The sequence below is a fragment of the Mauremys mutica genome, chromosome 1, assembly GCF_020497125.1.
Source record: "Mauremys mutica isolate MM-2020 ecotype Southern chromosome 1, ASM2049712v1, whole genome shotgun sequence".
Classification (NCBI taxonomy): Eukaryota; Metazoa; Chordata; order Testudines; family Geoemydidae; genus Mauremys; species Mauremys mutica.
In genome coordinates, this window is record NC_059072.1 from 92,744,164 (window position 1) to 92,762,172 (window position 18,009).

At 45.3% G+C, this 18,009-nt stretch overlaps 1 protein-coding gene across 2 annotated transcripts in view; it reads left to right on the forward strand.

Moving 5' to 3' along the window:
- Positions 1-1,177: 1,177 nt before the first annotated feature.
- The window catches only part of MRTFA (myocardin related transcription factor A), a 155,267-nt gene continuing 138,435 nt past the window's right edge, over positions 1,178-18,009 (forward strand). For both annotated transcript variants that reach the window (XM_044984528.1, XM_044984529.1), the window contains exons 1-3: positions 1,178-1,361; positions 12,800-12,861; positions 15,180-15,248. In XM_044984528.1, the coding sequence (XP_044840463.1) occupies positions 15,225-15,248 (24 nt within the window). In that variant the 5' untranslated portion in view covers positions 1,178-1,361; positions 12,800-12,861; positions 15,180-15,224. The remainder of the gene's footprint in view (positions 1,362-12,799; positions 12,862-15,179; positions 15,249-18,009) is intronic.

Genomic DNA, 18,009 nt, shown 5'->3' on the forward strand with positions numbered 1-18,009 from the left:
AGCAGAGTTTGATTTAAGGCTACAGACGCTTACTGACTTATGCAAGCGTTTCAATCTGGAACGCCTTGTGGAACTCGAATTTTGCGTAAGTTGGGAACATATACCTGACCATTACACAATAAATAAATAACATAAAAAATCTAGTTTACAGCACTTACGGAACTTTTTCCGAAAGTGTGGATTTGCGTAAGTAGGGATTGCGTAACCTGGAGAGTATCTGTATTTATTTTGTATATTTTGACATGATGTTGACAACTTGTGTGTTAGGTTATAAAGCTTTAGATTTTTAAATATAAATTTCTGCTGTAATTAAATAATTATTGTCTGACCCCCTCCCATAAATTCCTGCAACTGTGAACATTTAAATGGATACAAATAAAAAAGATTACAAATAAAATTGATATTTTAAATAGACGTTATTAAAAATAATTTGAATGTTCACAAGTCTAAACTTGACAGCTGAAAAAAATGCTTTCTACAGAATGGTGGAAAGATGGAGCCTCACCCTGCCCTGCAGCTCCCCTGCTGTCCTAGTCCTGGGCTCCCCGCCCAGCCCTGCCAGTGCCCCTCGCTCCTGCCCTGCAGCTCCCCTGCTGTCCTAGTCCTGGGCTCCCCGCCCAGCCCTGCCAGTGCCCCTCGCTCCTGCCCTGCAGCTCCCCTGCTGTCCTAGTCCTGGGCTCCCCGCCCAGCCCTGCCAGTGCCCCTCGCTCCTGCCCTGCAGCTCCCCTGCTGTCCCAGTCCCGGGCTCCCCGCACAGATTTATACTAAGGTGCTGACCCAGTATTTTGGGATGTCTCTTTTTTGGGCCTGCAGTGTGGGGGTGGGGCAGAGTGTCGGTGAAACGAGATTTCCATTGCCGCACTCATCGTGCCGCCCACGGACGGTGCCCTGCCGCCCATGCACACACGGAGGGAGTTCGAGGGAAGTTTGAGGCCCACTGGGTACTATCCCTTTAAGAGTCCAGACATCTCGTTCCCCGGAGGGCAAAACGCTCTAACCTCGCCTACTGCCGAGGTCATGAATTCTATCTTCTAATTGGCTGCTTTGTAAGCCAGTCACAAGTAGTTCCGTCCCATCCCCTCTTGCCCTTCCCATTCATGTCCGTTAGCTTCCCAGGCCGCTCGACAGCCACTGGTTGGCGTTCGTGACACTCAACTACCTCTGCGCATGCCGATTGGCAACACGAGCCGTCAATCATCTAGCCCAGGAGCGGGCGGGGCGGGACAGTTTCCGTGGCTGAGGAGCCGGCGGCGGCGACGCAGGGTTACCACCAGTTCGGGGAAGTTTATTCTCGGGGGGCGGCGGCGGCGGCTCCGGCAGGGGACGAGGCGATGCTGAGGCCGGGATGGAGCCGTGACCAGGTGAGTGTGAGGCTCAGGCCTCTGAGACAACCGAGACCCCCCGCCCCGCTGCAGGGTCCCTCCATGTAGGGGGGCGGGATCCGCCCCTCCTCGGAGACACTGGGGCCCGTTCCCCGCCTGTTAGCGCCGCGGATGGTTCTGCGCCCCCCCGCCCCCGGAGACCGGGTCCCTGCTCGCTGTCTGCGGCGCCTTTCCCTCCGCACTCGCTGCCTCAGGGAGACCCCCCCCCGTATCGCCCAGCGCAGGGAGACCCCCCCCGTATCGCCCAGCGCGGGGAGACCCCCCCCGTATCGCCCAGCGCGGGGAGACCCCCCCCCGTATCGCCCAGCGCGGGGAGACCCCCCCCGTATCGCCCAGCGCGGGGAGACCCCCCCCCCGTATCGCCCAGCGCGGGTTTACCCCCCCCCCGTATCGCCCAGCGCGTGGAGACCCCCCCCCCGTATCGCCCAGCGGGGGGTGTCCCCCCCCCCTTATCGCCCAGCGCGGTGTGACCCCCCCCCCGTATCGCCCAGCGCGGGGAGACCCCCCCCCCCCGTATCGCCCAGCGCGGGGAGACCCCCCACCCCCCGTATCGCCCAGCGCGGGGAGACCCCCCACCCCCCGTATCGCCCAGCGCGGGGAGACCCCCCACCCCCCGTATCGCCCAGCGCGGGGAGACTCCCCCTGAGCTCCCCAGGGAGACCCCCCCCGTATCGCCCAGCGCGGGGAGACCCCCCCCCCCCCTGTATCGCCCAGCGCCGGGAGACCCCCCCCGAGCTCCCCAGGGAGACCCCCCCGTATTGCCCAGCGCAGGGAGACCCCACCGAGCTCCCCAGGGAGACACCCCGTATCCCCCAGCGCAGGGAGAGGCCCCTCCATGAGCCCTCCCAGTGAGATGCTTTGTTGCTGCCCCCCCTTGTTGAGACCCCTCGTTCTCCCCTCCTTAGGCATGACCCCAGCGAGACCCCTCATTCCCTTATGAGCCCCCCAGAGAGACGCCTGTTCTGCCCCCCAGTAACATCTCATCTCTCACTACTTCATCCTCGTGAGCCGCCCCCCAAAGTTGAGACACCTCATTTCTTCCTCCTGCCTCTCTGCTCTAATAAAACACCTCATCATCCTATGAGTCTGCCCGTCAAATATGTCACCCTGGATGAGCCCTCTTCCAGCGTGCTGCAGTATTCCCTCCCTGAGCCACCTGAAGTACTGAATTCCCCCACTGCTCGTAACCCCTCCTGTAATGACCTGCTGTATCTTTCCCTTTCCTCCTATGTACTTCCACTTAATATTTAGCAACTGTTTCCTCATATTATTTACAGTCCTGGGGGCTGTGTTTATATTATGGTGTGTGCATCAGAAAGTCTCCATGCTGTCTGCACCTGCATTGGGTTAGTTTTCTCAGTGACGTGTACCCTGTCCCTAGCTGAGGCCTAGGATTTTCGCTATGTGGGTAATGCATATTTAAAATAACTCGAACAGCATGGTGGATCAGGAGCTACCTAGAAGACTCCAGTTCTTCACCTGGGTAACCCTAGAACCTTGCATGAGAAATACTTGTATGTCCTGATGTAGGCAGAGTGATCACATGTGAAAACTGATTTTTTGCATTAGTGTATACTGGTGGTGCAACAAGTATTGCAAATCATGTTTGTGAGGAAAACATATAGCAAAGACCTTTGTGCATTACATCTGTGTATGTGTTCCCTACTGCACCATGAAAAACTTTTAGCTGACATGGTCATAGAATCATAGCCCAAACAGGACAGTCTCTATGTAAAAGAATAAATGGACACAAATCAGACATCAAGGATTATAACATTCAAAAACCAGTCGGAGAACACTTCAACCTCCCTGGTCACTCAATTACAGACCCAAAAGTCACAATATTACAACAAAAAACTTCAAAAACAGATTCCAACAAGAGAGTGCAGAATTGGAATTATTTTGCAAACTGGACACCATTAAATTGGGCTTGAATAAAGATTGGGAGTGGATGGGTCATTACACAAAGTAAAATTTTTTCCCCATGTTTATTTCTCCTCCCCTTCCTCACACCTTCTTGTCAACTGCTGCAAATGGGCCATTTTGGTTACCACTACAAAAAGTTTTTCTCTCTCCTGCTGGTAATAGCTCACCTTAACTGATCACTCTCGTTAGTGAGGGTATGGTAACACCCATTGTTTCATGATCTGTGTGTGTATGTGTGTGTGTCCACTGCATGCATCCGATGAAGTGGGCTGTAGCCCATGAAAGCTTATGCTCAAATAAATGTTAATCTCTAAGATGCCACAAGTACTCCTGTTCTTTTTACAGCAAGAAATGGTATTCAGAAAGTGTGTGTGGGTGAATGTTGTCTGAAAGTATCATGATAACAGTGATATGGCAGCTTCTTCCCTTAAATATGAAGTAACAAGAGATCCTTGGATTCAAAGTTTGGTACTTGCTTTTGATTGTAAAGCAGGGGGATGCTTTGGCTCTTAATGCATTTTGCTTGTGTTCATTCCATAAAAATCTGTATTTTGCACAGACCCTTGTATCCCTAAATCCTAACAGGAATGTTGTATCTTCCACCAGTTAGGGCAGGGGTCGGCAACCTACGGCACGCATGCCAAAGATGGCGCGCGAGCCAATTCTGAGCGGCACACAGCTGCCTGCTGCGGTCCCGGCCCCCAGCCCCACTCAGCCCCCAGCCCACCACTCTCCCCTGCGGGGGCAGGAGGCAGAAGCTTGGTTCTGCGGCAGCCAAGCTTCCTCCTCCCCTGCTTCTTCCCCCAGCGTGGTGCTTTCCTGCCCCGTCCCCCTCCTTCCCTGAGCCAATCAGTTGATGGCCCTTGCGAGGGGGAGGGGGAAGAGCGGCAGCATGCAGGCAGCTCCCTGCAGGACGCAGAGAGAGGTAGGGATGGGGCCTGGGGAAAGGGGGTGGAACAGGCATATCCCTTCCAGCCCCCTGTCCTGAGCTGCTCAGGGCAGGGGGCTGGGAGCACCCCCACGAGCCGAGCACCCCAGTCCTCTGCCCCCCCACACTCAGCATTCTGCCCTGCCCCCCCATACTCCCAGCCCTCTGGCCCGACCCCCCCACACTCAGCATTCTGCCCTGCCCCCCCAGCCCTCTGCCCCCCCACACTCAGCATTCTGCCCTGCACCCCCATGCCCCCAGCCCTCTGCCCTGATCCCCCACACACAGTCAGCATTCTGCCCTGCACCCCACACCCCCAGCCCTCTGCCCTGACCCCCCCCACACTCAGCATTCTGCCCTGCACCCCCCTCTGCTCTGACCCCCCCACACACTTAGCATTCTGCCCTGCACCCCCATACCCCCAGCCCTCTGCCCTGACCCCCCACACACTCAGCATTCTGCCCTAGACCGCCCATACCCTCTGCCCTGACCCTCCACACACACACACAGCATTCTTCTCTGCACCCCCATACCCTCTGCCCTGACCCTCACACACACTCAGCCCTTTGCCCTGCAGCCCCCATACCCCCCGCCCTCTGCCCTGACCTCCCCACTCAGCCTTCTGCCCTGCACCCCCCATACCCCCAGCCCTCTGCCCTGACCCTTTAACCCCTCCACATCCCCAGCCTTCTGCCCTGCACCCCATCACATCCCCAGCCCTCTGCCCTGACCCCTGAACCCCTCCACACCCCCAGCCTTCTGCCCTGCACCCCCCCACTCCCCAGCCCTCTGCCCTGACCCTTGAACCCCCCCAGCCTTCTGCCCTGCACCCCTCCACACCCCCAGCCCTCTGCCCTGACCCTTGAACCCCTCCACATCCCCAGCCTTCTGCCCTGCACCCCATCACATCCCCAGCCCTCTGCCCTGACCCCTGAACCCCTCCACACCCCCAGCCCTCTGCCCTGACCCTTGAACCCCCCCCACCCCAGCCTTCTGCCCTGACCCCTGGACCCCCCTCCCCAGGTCTGGGGTCGCGGCCGCAGGCTCTGCTCAGCCCGCTGCTGGCCTAGGTGAACAGAACCCCAGGCTGGCAGCGAGCTGAGCAGGCTGGCGGCGTAAGATTAGCATTTTAATTTAATTTTAAATGAAGCTTCTTAAACATTTTGAAAACCTTGTTTACTTACAATAATTTAGTTATATAATATAGACTTATAGAAAGAGACCTTCTAAAAATGTTAAAATGTATTACCGGCACACGAAACCTTTAATTAGAGTGAATAAACACCACTTCTGAAAGGTTGCCAACCCCTGAGTTAGGGTATCCTTGCTTTGGAAACAAAATATGACTTCTTGATTTCTCTTACCATTGATCTCTGATCATATTGCAGATTACCCTCAATTGCAGGGATACTAGCTGTACAGGAAAACTGAAGCAGACTACAGTTAGTTATGGTGATTAGAGTCATGGGAGCTGTAAGCAACAAAAGGTGACTGGCCCCAATAAAAGTGAAGTCCTACATCCAGATAGAGGAAATAAGCAGCCCAAATATAGATTGGGGGGTGGGAAATGTAACTCAGAAACTGTTCCCATTCATTAAAGGGAGTTTTTCCGTCCCATCTCATTAATACTATACTAATATTGTTTTCATTACATCAGTCTCTAAATTTTACAGGGACGGTTTGAATTGGGTGGCTGGGAGAGGTGTGCAACAGAGGGGCTCTATCCTAATAAGTGGTCCACACTATGAAAATATTTGAGAATTGTTCTGTAGTAACACCTATACAAGAGACCACCTTTATGAGAATATTCAGTCAAGAGACTACCCCAGAGTATTCACTGTTACCCAGAATACAACTCTTCTGCACCTATAATAGAAAATTACCTTCAATAAGTTTAAGGATTTGTCAGTTCCTTGAGTGGTTGATTCAGACAAGTTTCACTATAATAAACAAATACCTAAAATGTTTTTAGAAATACAGTGGAACCTGCTTAAAATTAAATTGTATCTAGTAAATCTATAGTGATGCAAAACTGGTTGAAATTCTGTGGCCTGTGTTGTGCGAGATGTCAGAGTAGACAATCATAATAGTCCTGTCTGGCCTTAAAGTATGTGAATATAGGAAAACAAAATTTCCACATTGTTCAGTGTTTTGAAAAATTATACAAGTTGCAGTTAGAGTTGCAGTGACCCTTCACCGGGGCTGGCTTTAAGTATCAGCAAAGCCCTGTAACTTAGGGGCGAGTATTCACTCTCTCCTGGCCAGGGGGACCAGAATGAGAGGCAGCTCATAGCCTGGATGTCCACTCTGCTGCCCCATCTCTTTCTGGAGAGGAATTCCATGCTCCTTAAATTGAAATTCTGGGGTGAGGGAGAGAAGGGGAGAAATTGCTTCACAATAAGAAGGTTTCATTATATCTGTTAAAAATGTATCTCTACTTTAGTGAATCTGATGTGTATGAAGTGGTTTCATATAGGCTTTCTACCCAAATATACTCAAATACAAGGTATAACAACTTTGAGTCTTCTGCCTCTCATGCTGTCAAACTGCTCCATTCCTAATAATTCACTATTATGTGTAAGATGCCTTATGAAACATACTGATTTACTTGGGCCACCTTGATTACATTGGCCTCATTAGCACTACAAAAGTAATTTTCCCTCCCTTGGTGTTCACCCCTTCTTGTCAACTATTGAGAATAGGCCACTTCCACCTTAAGCAAATTGGCTCGTTAGCACTGACTCCCCACTTGGTAAGGCAACTTCCATCTTTTCATGTTCTAGAATATATATTCTGCTTACTGTAATTTTCACTCCATGCATCTGATGAAGTGGGTTTTAGCCCACGAAAGCTTATGCCCAAATACATTTGTTAGTCTCTAAGGAGCCACAAGGACTCCTCATTGTTTTTGGTGATTTTACTTGTAACTAGATCTGGTGTTCAGTAAGTCTTTAAAGGAAGAATACTGTGTAATACATAGGATTTTTTTTAGCAAAGTTGGGGTGATGGTCAGCTCTTTTCCTGGGAGATTGAAGAGGAGGTAGTGTTATATGATAGGAAAATTAATCTGTTCATCTGGAACTACCAAATCCTTGCTCCAGGCAAGTGAAATGTAATTGTTTCATGCTGAACTCACAATCATCAATGCACCTCAGCAGTATCTGATCTGAAACTGTAAACTCAAACTGGCATATGAAATGGATGAATGTCTGCTCAACCAGCCACTTTGGTGAATTTTCTTTTCTGGCTACCTTCAGCTAGTACCATTCTGCACTTCAGGAAGAGAACACATGGTTAATTACATATGTACATTGCCTGTCCCCTTTCCCTCCTCCCCCATCCACTTTGGAGTGCAGCTCCTTTAGGGAAAATGAATGGGAGTGGGATGAGAACAGTTTTAATTTTCAGCCTCCTGTCTGAGGTGCTGGTCTGTTAATGCTCTTGAGATTTTTAAGTGCAGGTTGGATTAGCAGTGTGTCCTTAAAGGATATAAATGACATGCATTCTTTATATGGGAGCCTTCTTTCTGCCACGATGTCATGTTTTTGGCAGTGAGAGACAATGGCAGTAACAGTAGTTCATCCTCTTCAGCCCCATTATTGATCCATATCAATTTATGTTTTAAGACAAACTTATGTTTTGATCACTTAGTTTATCTTTGGAAATGATATCTTAAATTTGGTTATCTTCTATTTTGTATCCTAGATTCAGTTTTATATTTAAGAAATCAAAAGTAATGGATATAATCTGTATAATACACTTTTCTGTTGGGCTCTCTTCTGTGCTTCATACTATCATTACACCACCTCTGTAGTTCCAGGCATTGTCAGATTAATTAGTTAAATTTTTAAATAAATCTTTTAAAAATTAAGAATGGAATTAATTTATTAAAAATTAACATGCTCTTTAAAGCTTAGAAATTGAATTATGAGTTGCTTATTGGGGGTTTCCTTTTGGTCTGTTTGTAAAGTACTGTTATGTGCTGCCTCTCAGGTGGAATTCTAGTCCTGTTTCATTTAGTCTTGTTCATAGGCAAGCCTTCTCTTTCAGTTTGGTCCTCCTTTCGTAATAGGAAAGGCATGTATATTCCTGTCCCATACCATTCAAATAATTGTGGTCCATGAAAACCCTTTTGTCAGGAGACCTCAGGTGCACAATTAATTAATCAGAGGGAGGAAACAAAACATACGAGGGGATTGTTTTGAACTGCATTATAGAAGTCACATGCATTTGGCTTCTCTTCTTGGGCAGGCAAAGAGCAGGATAAGGAATGCATCACTTTGTAATCCGGATGTGTAGCATGTATTTGGTAGCCCAAAGTTGTCAAACCGCACTTAAGTTAACCACCAATGTGGTGATTTTTTGAATTTTTGATAAGGTGAATTTTTAGGTGTTTATTGAACATAGGACTGGGAGCCAGGTGCTCCAGACTTCTGGTCCTGGCTCTGTCACTAACAACCTTTATGGAATTGGGAAAATTATTTAACCTCTAATTCTCCGTTTCATTAAATGGAGAATTCTTTCTCTCCTATTGTCTGTTAAAGATGAATGCTTGTAAAGTGCCTGAAAGATGAAAATCATTATGCAAGTATTATTTTATTATTATGGACTGAGACCTAATACCAGTGTGGTTTTGGCCACCGAATAAACAGTTCACTCTTTTTCTTATTGACGAAAAGTATTCCTTTTCTGTCATGACTCTTGGTCTCCCATGTTTTCTTCCTCTGCTATGCACAATCCAAAGGGGACTCAATTTTCTGTCACATATTAGGAACAGTTCCTAATCTGTTAAGAATAAATAAATTCCAGGGATGTAGTATTAGTGGAGAGATTTCTCACAGCAGGAGCCAGTGTGAGCGTCAGTATAACAAACTATTTGTCTTGTGCCCTATTAGTGCATTGACCCAAAGATAGTCTGTGTATATTATGTATGTTAGAATATGACCGAGAATAGTAGCTGTATAAGAGGGTGAAGACTCTAATTCTGGTAGTCTGCCAGAATTCAAGTTGGTTTATATGCACCATTTGCTGACTTGCTTGGGACTGATAGCCTTAATTTTCCTAACCCACTTTATATAAATGCAAACCAGGAGGGTTTGTTTTCTTTAGAAATGTTGGGATAAAATCTCATTCCTACACAGATGTGTGACAGATTGTAATCTCTTCAGTGGCACCGTTTTTAAAATCTTGCAATCTCCAGCAGCTCCATTTTCTAATTTAGTTTATAAAAGCAGCAAGTAAGGATTAGATTTGCATCTGAGAGCAATGGGAAAGAATTTATAAAGTGGCTAAGCTTACTGCAGGTACATGGAACCCTGTGCCCCCAGAAGTCTGTTCCACACACATCAGTGCCTGTGTGAGCACAGCAGTTTGAGTGTTATTTTGAGGTGTCTGCTCTCACTTGAGCTGGACTAATTCAAGAGGAGTAACTTGAGTTTAGATAACTCAAGTTAACTCTGCAGTGAAAACATACCTAAATTGGGGTTCCTGCACTTTTGTGGCTGGAAGTAGAGGAGGAGGAGTATGTACTGAGTCCTTGTACTCTATCTTTTCAGGGGAGAAATAGAGAAACTGTTTTATGACTGTCCATCTGGTACTGATCACCAGTACAATTCACTTAAAGGCTTTTAAAAAATATAGGTTCAATCTGAAAGGCAGTTTGGCTGCAGGAACAATTGGGTAGAGAACCTCAGTTGCCACATTCAGATCAGAGACTTGTGCCAGTTGGTAAATTTCTATGCTGTTCAGCCACTCCCAAGTTCCAAGTCACCAGCGAAGGCAAATAACCCATTGTAATCACTGGAATAGCAGCAGTTTTGGCCTGAACATGTAAACAGTGGTGTATAAACATTTCCATTGGATGGAGAAGTTTATTAGCAAGATGATACTTCTGCATTTCTTAGCGATGATGACACTACTTTTTTCTTCAGGAAAACTTAGGTGGTAGAATTTTGCCTGCAGTGATTTCTTGTAGTTAAAGGCAAAAAGGAGTAGAAAAGTACTTACTTTTTGATCATGTCCTGGTAGAGACAGGCAATAAAGCAATATAATTTAAAATATTTTCCATCAATAATTAACAGTTATCAGATTAATCTTTGCTCCGTGACTGAGACACTGAAAATCTCTTTCCATTGCTTCCTCTCTTTAGGCTCTTAAAATCAAAAAAGGACATGCCATATAATTCTGTTAAGTGTTACCCAGTGACCAAAAATTGACAGGCCAGCAGGAGTTATTTAGTTGAAAGGTCTCACCAGCTCCTCTCAATTTTCATGTGAGTGGAGTTGCTCTAGAGGTGACTTACAGTCTACTGGTAAAAGAAAAAGGGAGATATAAATTAAAGTAAATAAGAGTTATCAGTACAATATGTTGGAAACAAAAAAAATCTCAGGAAATGCACACATATGAATGTTCTTCAGAGCTTTCCATTGCCCTAAAAATTGGGTATAATCTCCATAAATGATATAAGGAAGTCTAGCAGAATCATTTTAGCAAATCAATAGATAACAAGGCTTTTTATGCAGCAAAGTGAGAGACTAAACTTTTTCTTCCATCATTCTCTACCGTTGTGTGTAGGAGACTTTCCAAGGTGTTTTGAGTCTTCAGGAATAAATTTTTTAGCCTTGCCTAGCCTAGGAAAAAGCATGTACATCCCCCACCTCCTTTGTCGGGTAGTAAATACAATCCCATGAATTTGGCAAAATCTTTTCTGAAAAGATGTTTTGACTTCTGATGTGTCCATTTTCATAAGCAGGCATTTTGTGTTGAATTTTAAATGGTCAGAAGTAGGTCTAAAAGTTAATAACTCACTGAGCTGAATTTAGTAAGGAGTGGGGGCCATCTTAGTTGATTTGGCTGGAAACTGGCAAGGCTGGACAGTGCTGCAGCATACTGAGTTCATGTGAAGAAGGATAGAAATATGTTTTTCACAATGACAGTTCAAATTCTGTCAGAAGATCTTAAAATGGCAAGATCTTCAAGTTTAATATTTGCATCAGTTTAGATTAGTGTGGCAATAGTTTAACCAACTTGCAGTGTGCTGCCTCCAGAACAATGGTTGCCCAGGTAGAAGTGGAATTCTTTCTAACAAATTTATATTTTTGCAGTTGCCTTGGATATGTCTTTCCCTTCTCAGCTTTTAGGCAGTGGAGTGAGGGTTTTTTTTTTTTTTTTAAGTTTGGGCCTGTTTCGTAACTGTCCAAGCACCTAAGTGTGGGTCATGTGTATCTTCAGTCCTCTTGACCCTATCCTCCCGTCTGATGCTCATATTTTCTGTTGCACATCCCCAACATATTTTTCAGCCTTGCTTTGTTACTTCATAATGTCTCCAGGACTGTCAGGGCTGAAGCCTATACAGTGGGAAGCAGAGACTGTTTTTTCCCAGAGACGATGTGATAATCTGCCACTGACTGCACTGATTTCCTCCACCTCTTTAGAGGGGTGCTGATAATGGTTTTTGTAGCCCTTACTATAAACAGAAATGTATTTTGGAGTAGAAATTAGAATAAAGTTTTGTATCTGAGGCTATGTCTGCACTACTGCGGAAAACTGACCTACAGTACGCAACTCCACCAACGTGAATAATGTAACTGGAGTCGACTTACCTTAGGTCAAGTTATCGTGGGGTCTATGCGAGAAACTCTCCCGTTGACTTACCTTACTCTTTTCGTTGGAGGTAGAGTACAGGGGTTGACTGGAGAGCAATCTGCTGTCGATTTGGTGGGTCTTCAATAGACCTGCTAAATTGACCACTGGTGGATCGATCTCAGAGCGTCGATCCTGGCTGTAGTGTACATGTAGCCTGAGTCCTTTGTATGGCTACTCATCATTTTATTCAGAAAGTTATCTGTATGGAGGATGGATGCAAGTGAGGAGAGCCCACAGTTAGTGGTTGGAAACCTGTTTCCATCCTTGCTGTCTTCTCATTAAGATAACAGGCTTTAAGGAGGATCTGAAATAATGACTAACTTTAGTTTCTAGTCCACCTTAGTTAGTGCTTCTGGCATATGTTCATATTCAGGCTATGGCACCAAGCAAAAATAGGGGTTTTTAATGCTACATGTTTAACTCAACATCACACATAAGGTTTCAAGAAAAAGTCTGCAGAAATCTAAGATTCCTGTTGCAACCTTGGCAAAGTCATGGCAAGTATGCTGCCTTTTCTTACCCATCCAAACAGAAGAGAGGACAACATAAGAAATAAACTAGTCATGATGTTCTCCCAGATTCCTCATTTTGTGTTTAGGGCTGGGCTGGTTGGGGGAGGGGCAGTTTATGTACTGAATATTGTTGGCACTCGAGGTCTCAAGACAGTGTGTTCCTTGGAACTGAAAGATCAACCAAACTGAACTAGAAGTGCTACCTTGGCAGTGCTAAGGGTGCAACTGCCAAAATGGTAGGTGGTATTTACCTGTTGCAGTCCTACTTTTGTCATTGTGTGTACCAAAATACTTAAAGCTAATGACAAAAAACCCTCTGGGAGGAACTCTGTCTCATGCTGAAACAGAATGTGGGCTGTTTTGTGTATGAAGAGCCTTGAATTTGTGGTTTTTTTTTCTCTTTTCAGTGATCAGAGGGAGCTGCTGGCATGGAACCAAACTGTGTGTGTTTGTGGGAACTGTAAGCAAGGTATGTATAAATGTATTTCCCCTTTGGAGAGGCCAGTCTCATACCTTTGTTTTCAAACCTATTTGCTCTTTTGTACTGTATCTTTAAATTTACCGTTGCCTTGTTGGCACTATCCGTGATGGTCACTGTCATTGCCCTACTCCACTGAAGATGGAATTTTGGAAACCCCTATAGAGACCTGACAGCTTCCCAGAAGAGAGAAAAACACAGGACACATCTATACTAGTACCATTGCAAGTGTAAACAGATGTTGACGTGCTGTTGTAGTTACATCCAACACTGAGTGCATCCATGTAGCAGCATTTTCTAGTCATGAGAAAGTTAGAGTTGGCTTGTATCTTGCTGAAGAGCCCAGTTTGTATTATTTTGTAGAAACAACCTTGTTTCTACCCATACTACCTCAGCTGCTGGTCTCAGTACAGAGAAGTGTGTTAAATACAGTATGTTCATATGGGATGTTTTCCTGTACTGAGACTGTTCTATATAAGTTCTTATACCATGCTTGTATCTGAACGCTTTTATGGTAGGTAGGCTGGCTCACTCAGTTATACACAGACAGGCGATTCTGTCTACACAGAAGAATTGCCATATTAGAACTCAATTATGGCCTGGCAATTGTGATATAAACCTGCCCAAAAGAAGGGATGATACAGGGTAGACCTCAGGATCAGGAGCCATGTGTTAAACAATCATTTTTGGCCATAGGCTAAATGTAGTCACTTGTATCTGTTACAGACTGGTTACTAATTTGGTAAAAGTTTGGACTCCATTACAGCAAAGAGACAGAAAAGCATTAGTTCAATTCTAGTAGCACTGACAGAGAGGCTGTAAAGCCAGGCTTAAGGTTTGTTTTAGATTTTTCCAATGTACTGGTTCTGTTCAGTATTACTCCTTTTTTTTGGAGCGGGGGGAAAAGAGCCGGCCTATTTGACTGTAGTGGAGGCTGAATCCTTTACCACAGAACTGGTAAAGCATGGGCAACACCAGTGCAAACTTCTCCCACATTATTTATTACCCATTTATTCTCCACCAGTGTGCCTTAGGTCTCAAGTGATAGGGCCACATTTAGGGATGAGAAGAATAAATTTCTCTACCTATTCTGTCCTTAATACCTTTGGCTAACAAACCAGTCATCTTGGGTAGAATGTTAATATGTTCTAAAGCAGTGGTGGGCAGCCTGTGGGACGCACGTGGCCCATCAGGGTAACCAGCTGGCAGGCTGCGAGACAGTTTGTTTACATTGTCTGTCCGCAGGCATGGCTGCCCGCAGCTCCCAGTGGCCGTGGTTTGCCATTCCTGGCCAATGGAAGCTGCGGCCTGCATGTCTTCAGTACCTGTAAATTAGTTTTCCTCCAAATCCCCTGCTTTCCACAATAAAGGTCTTGTATTAATAACTCTAATGGCTTTTGAACTGCTGGATCAACTTCACTAGCCTATGTGAATAAAATAAAACCGACCCTTTGCTCTGCTCTTGGATGGTAGTGGTTGCTCTAGAGTGCCAGAGGAAATTACTTTATACTGTGGGTGAAACCTTTAAAGGAATATTGCACAAAGTGGACAGTAAATTGTACACAAACAATATTTGGGGAGGGTATAAATGGGATTAGATGCTCATTTGGTGACTTTTACCAGTTCAAGGCTTAATAGATTGCTGCTCTTGAAATTGGAAGGAATTCTTCCCCTCTCACCCACTGCAGGGCTTTAGTACAGATTTTGATGGGAAAAGGGGGTTATTTTCATGTTTTTGAGCAGGATTAGTTTAGTAAATACCACACCATGAGTTTCCTAAAACTGTGATGAGTGACACTTCTGATACCCCAGTCCTTTGTATTTTTTGTTTTTATGCACACCTAGACTTCCGTTGCAATGTTCAAAGAGTTTGAAAGCCACAGGACGCCTCTTATAAGCATTGGATTATGAAATATATTTGAAAATATTTAGGATTCTGGTCTGTATTTCTGAACCTGCTATTCATGTATTCAAGAAATAAAGGTCATTTGATAATGATTTTTATGAGCTATTGTTTAAACCTGGACTGAGTAAAATGAATTTTTTTTACTAAAATTTCTATAGAGCATTAGAAATATGGTCCTGGATGAGAGTGGGTTTTTTAAGGCTAATGGGGGAATTGCCTTTATCTACATGGATTTATCAGTCATTGTACAGATGATGCTGTTTTCGATGTAATTACACAGACATGCTCATTCTTGCTCCTTCTAAGCCCTAACAAACAGCTGTTCAGACCTTTAGTCTGATAAGATTTCTTGCTATTTCCTTGCTGGCCCCAACATGTTTTGTTTTGGATCTTATATTGGCAGATTTGCTCAAGGCAACAGTGAAAAGATTTCAGGTGATCTTCAAAGATGGCCTGTCCCCTACTCATTAAGGTAATTGGGGCAGGATACAGTTGTGGCACCACACCCATCTGTCCCTTTAAATTTTCTGTTTTCTGTCTGCATGTGTTGCAAGAATGTTCTTTTTTTATTTTTAAATGAAGGCCTGGAGGATGGTGACTCAAGGAATCAGGGATGGGATAAACACAACCTTTCACCTTGGAGTCACTGGTTCTAATCCAGCCTTGGTTGATAGTAACTGAAAATGATTCATTTGCTTTTGTGAAATGAGTTGATCACAGTCCAGTTCCCAGAGGACCAGTGTCTGAATTTTATATTTACATATAATAATAAAAAAATTGCGCTAATTAATGGATCATGTCATGGGCATTCTCAGCAGGAGCAGCTGAACTCATTTACCTTAAGGTGATTTCCCCCAGGTTAGAACTGATGCACACTGTCAAGATGTGGAGTTTGTGAGGAGCTTGCACTACTGCTGCCTGTGCTATAGTATAGACAGCTATGGTGTCAGTCTTCAGGCCAAACAGCCAGGATCTAAATTTACTGGAAAAATAGTCCTGCCTCCATGTACTTCCTACTTGCAACCTAAGTGGGAGTATACTGAATACCTTTCTTAATATATCCCTTGTGGAGGTAACTTCCTTCATATCCAGAGATAAAAGGAAAGACTGAGAATTGCTTCATTCCTGGAGAACCTCTTACTGGGCAAGCCATGGATTGACATTGACTTAGTATGGCTAGTATGAAGTGAAGTGGAAGGAGGCATATTGAAAGAAGTGAGTGAGCTAGCAAATTAACATTATCCAATCCCTCTGCGATAGTCTTGTATCTGATTTGTTTAAGGCTGTGGTCTCCAACCTTTTTACACCCAAGATCACTTTTTGAATTTAAGGGCAACCCAGGATCTACCCCACCCCTTCCCCAAAGCCCCGCCCCACTCACTCCATCCCCCCCTTTCTCAGTCACTCGCTCTCCCCCACTCTCACTCACTTTCACCGAGCTGGGGTGGGGAGGGTATTTTTTCCAAGAAACAGTCAGGAACTGGGACAGTTAGCTCTGAAAGATACCACAGTATGTCTTTAGAAAAACTCTTCACTAAAGGCATTTGTGTATAGTACACATTGGGGAGGCAAGAGGGAACAGAAATGTTGCTTCCCACCCAACTTTCTTAACCAAAGAGTATTTCCTTACTTCTCTGTCTCTCTCATTTTTGGAATTGAGGAACTGATTGTGTTAAATTCCTATAATATACTCTTGCTCTGTGTTTTTGTGTAAACATCATGTTCTTCTGTGGCTGGGATTCCAGTGGTGTCTGAACAAGCCTGTGCTTCCTTATAGAGTGCACATATGATCTTTGCAGGGCCAGCTTTAGGCCTATTTGCCCAATTCCCTGGAATTGGGCCCCGCGCCAGTGCCCTTTTAAAATTTTTACTCACCCAGTCGTGCTCCAGGTCTTCGGCGGCATTTCGGCGGCAGGCCCTTGAGTGCCGCCGAAGACCGGGAGCGAGTGAAGGACCCGCTGCCGGAGAGCTGCCGAAGACCCGGAGCGCTGCTGGGTGAGTATGAATCGGGCACCGCGCTTGCTAAAGCCGGCCCTGGATCTTTGTTTTATAACTGCCTCCTGGTGTTTTACTTTGTAACTATGATTATCCGAAGTCCTGAACAATCTGGCACAAGACAGTGTAGTTAGAGAAATCTAAGTGATCAGATATTCAATGGCAGTTGCTTATGGAATTTGTATAATTTTTCCAAAACCTTTTAGACTCTGTGGCTCAGTCCACCCTTCCCTTTGCCGCAGCAGCCTTCAGCTTCACCAGTTTCTTTGCTCCTTTGTGGCTTTGACAGCCATTAGCCAGTTAATTATCAATGTAAGTACAATTTTTTTTAATGGGGAAGGAGACACAGACATTTCAGAACTCAGTAGTGCAGCAGCTGAGTAACCATAGGCCAGTACATTTACTATGATTAGACACTGATATTTGTGGATAATAAGCAGAACACACATGAGATTGTATTTAGCAGCATCTCAATTTAACATATTGCTGATGCTGCCATCTGCTTCAGATTTCCCTTCTCCTGGATTATTCTGCTGAGTTGTGATGACCTGGAGGCACTGATGCCTCTGGGCACAACATGACTCTCTCTCTTCCTTCTCTGTTCATTCATCTCAAAGCCTGATCCACTGAAAGCCACTCTGATCCAAGAATACCTCTTCTTTTGGCTGGCTGATCACAGCTGGCACAATCATTTAACAAAAGGGTGTTCTTAAGTTTTTTTTTTTTTTAAAGTGACTACTTCGTCCTAAAATAGCCTAGCTGAACATGCATGCTGTTGCTGTTAGCTGCTCCAGGTTGCTTAGCAATTCTTAAATTGGTTGAAATTGCTATTACCCTGGCAACACTGCAAATGCAAACAGATTTCAAGGAGAGAAGAATGGGAAATGCTGTTCATAGCAGTGTTGTCACTTGACTGGGAAAACATGTGGTGGGATTTTCCTCTTTCTTTCTCTTTCCCCTCCCCCCATTTTTAAATCTGTTTTGTCCTGGAGGGTTTCTGTTAGTATTTACTGGCATTTCATATTGGGGAAGTTATTGCTGTTTTTTGATTAATTAAAATATTCATTGTTAAGGGCTGAATTCCTTCCCTACTATGTGAAACTCTCACTGAAACCCGTGGGAGGTACATGCATTGAGCATCTACAGCACTGGGACTATGTATTTGACTAGAGAGACTGTAGGAACACTTGATCTCTCTCCCACCTCCCTGGCAAGTAGTTGACTTCTCTCTGGCAGTA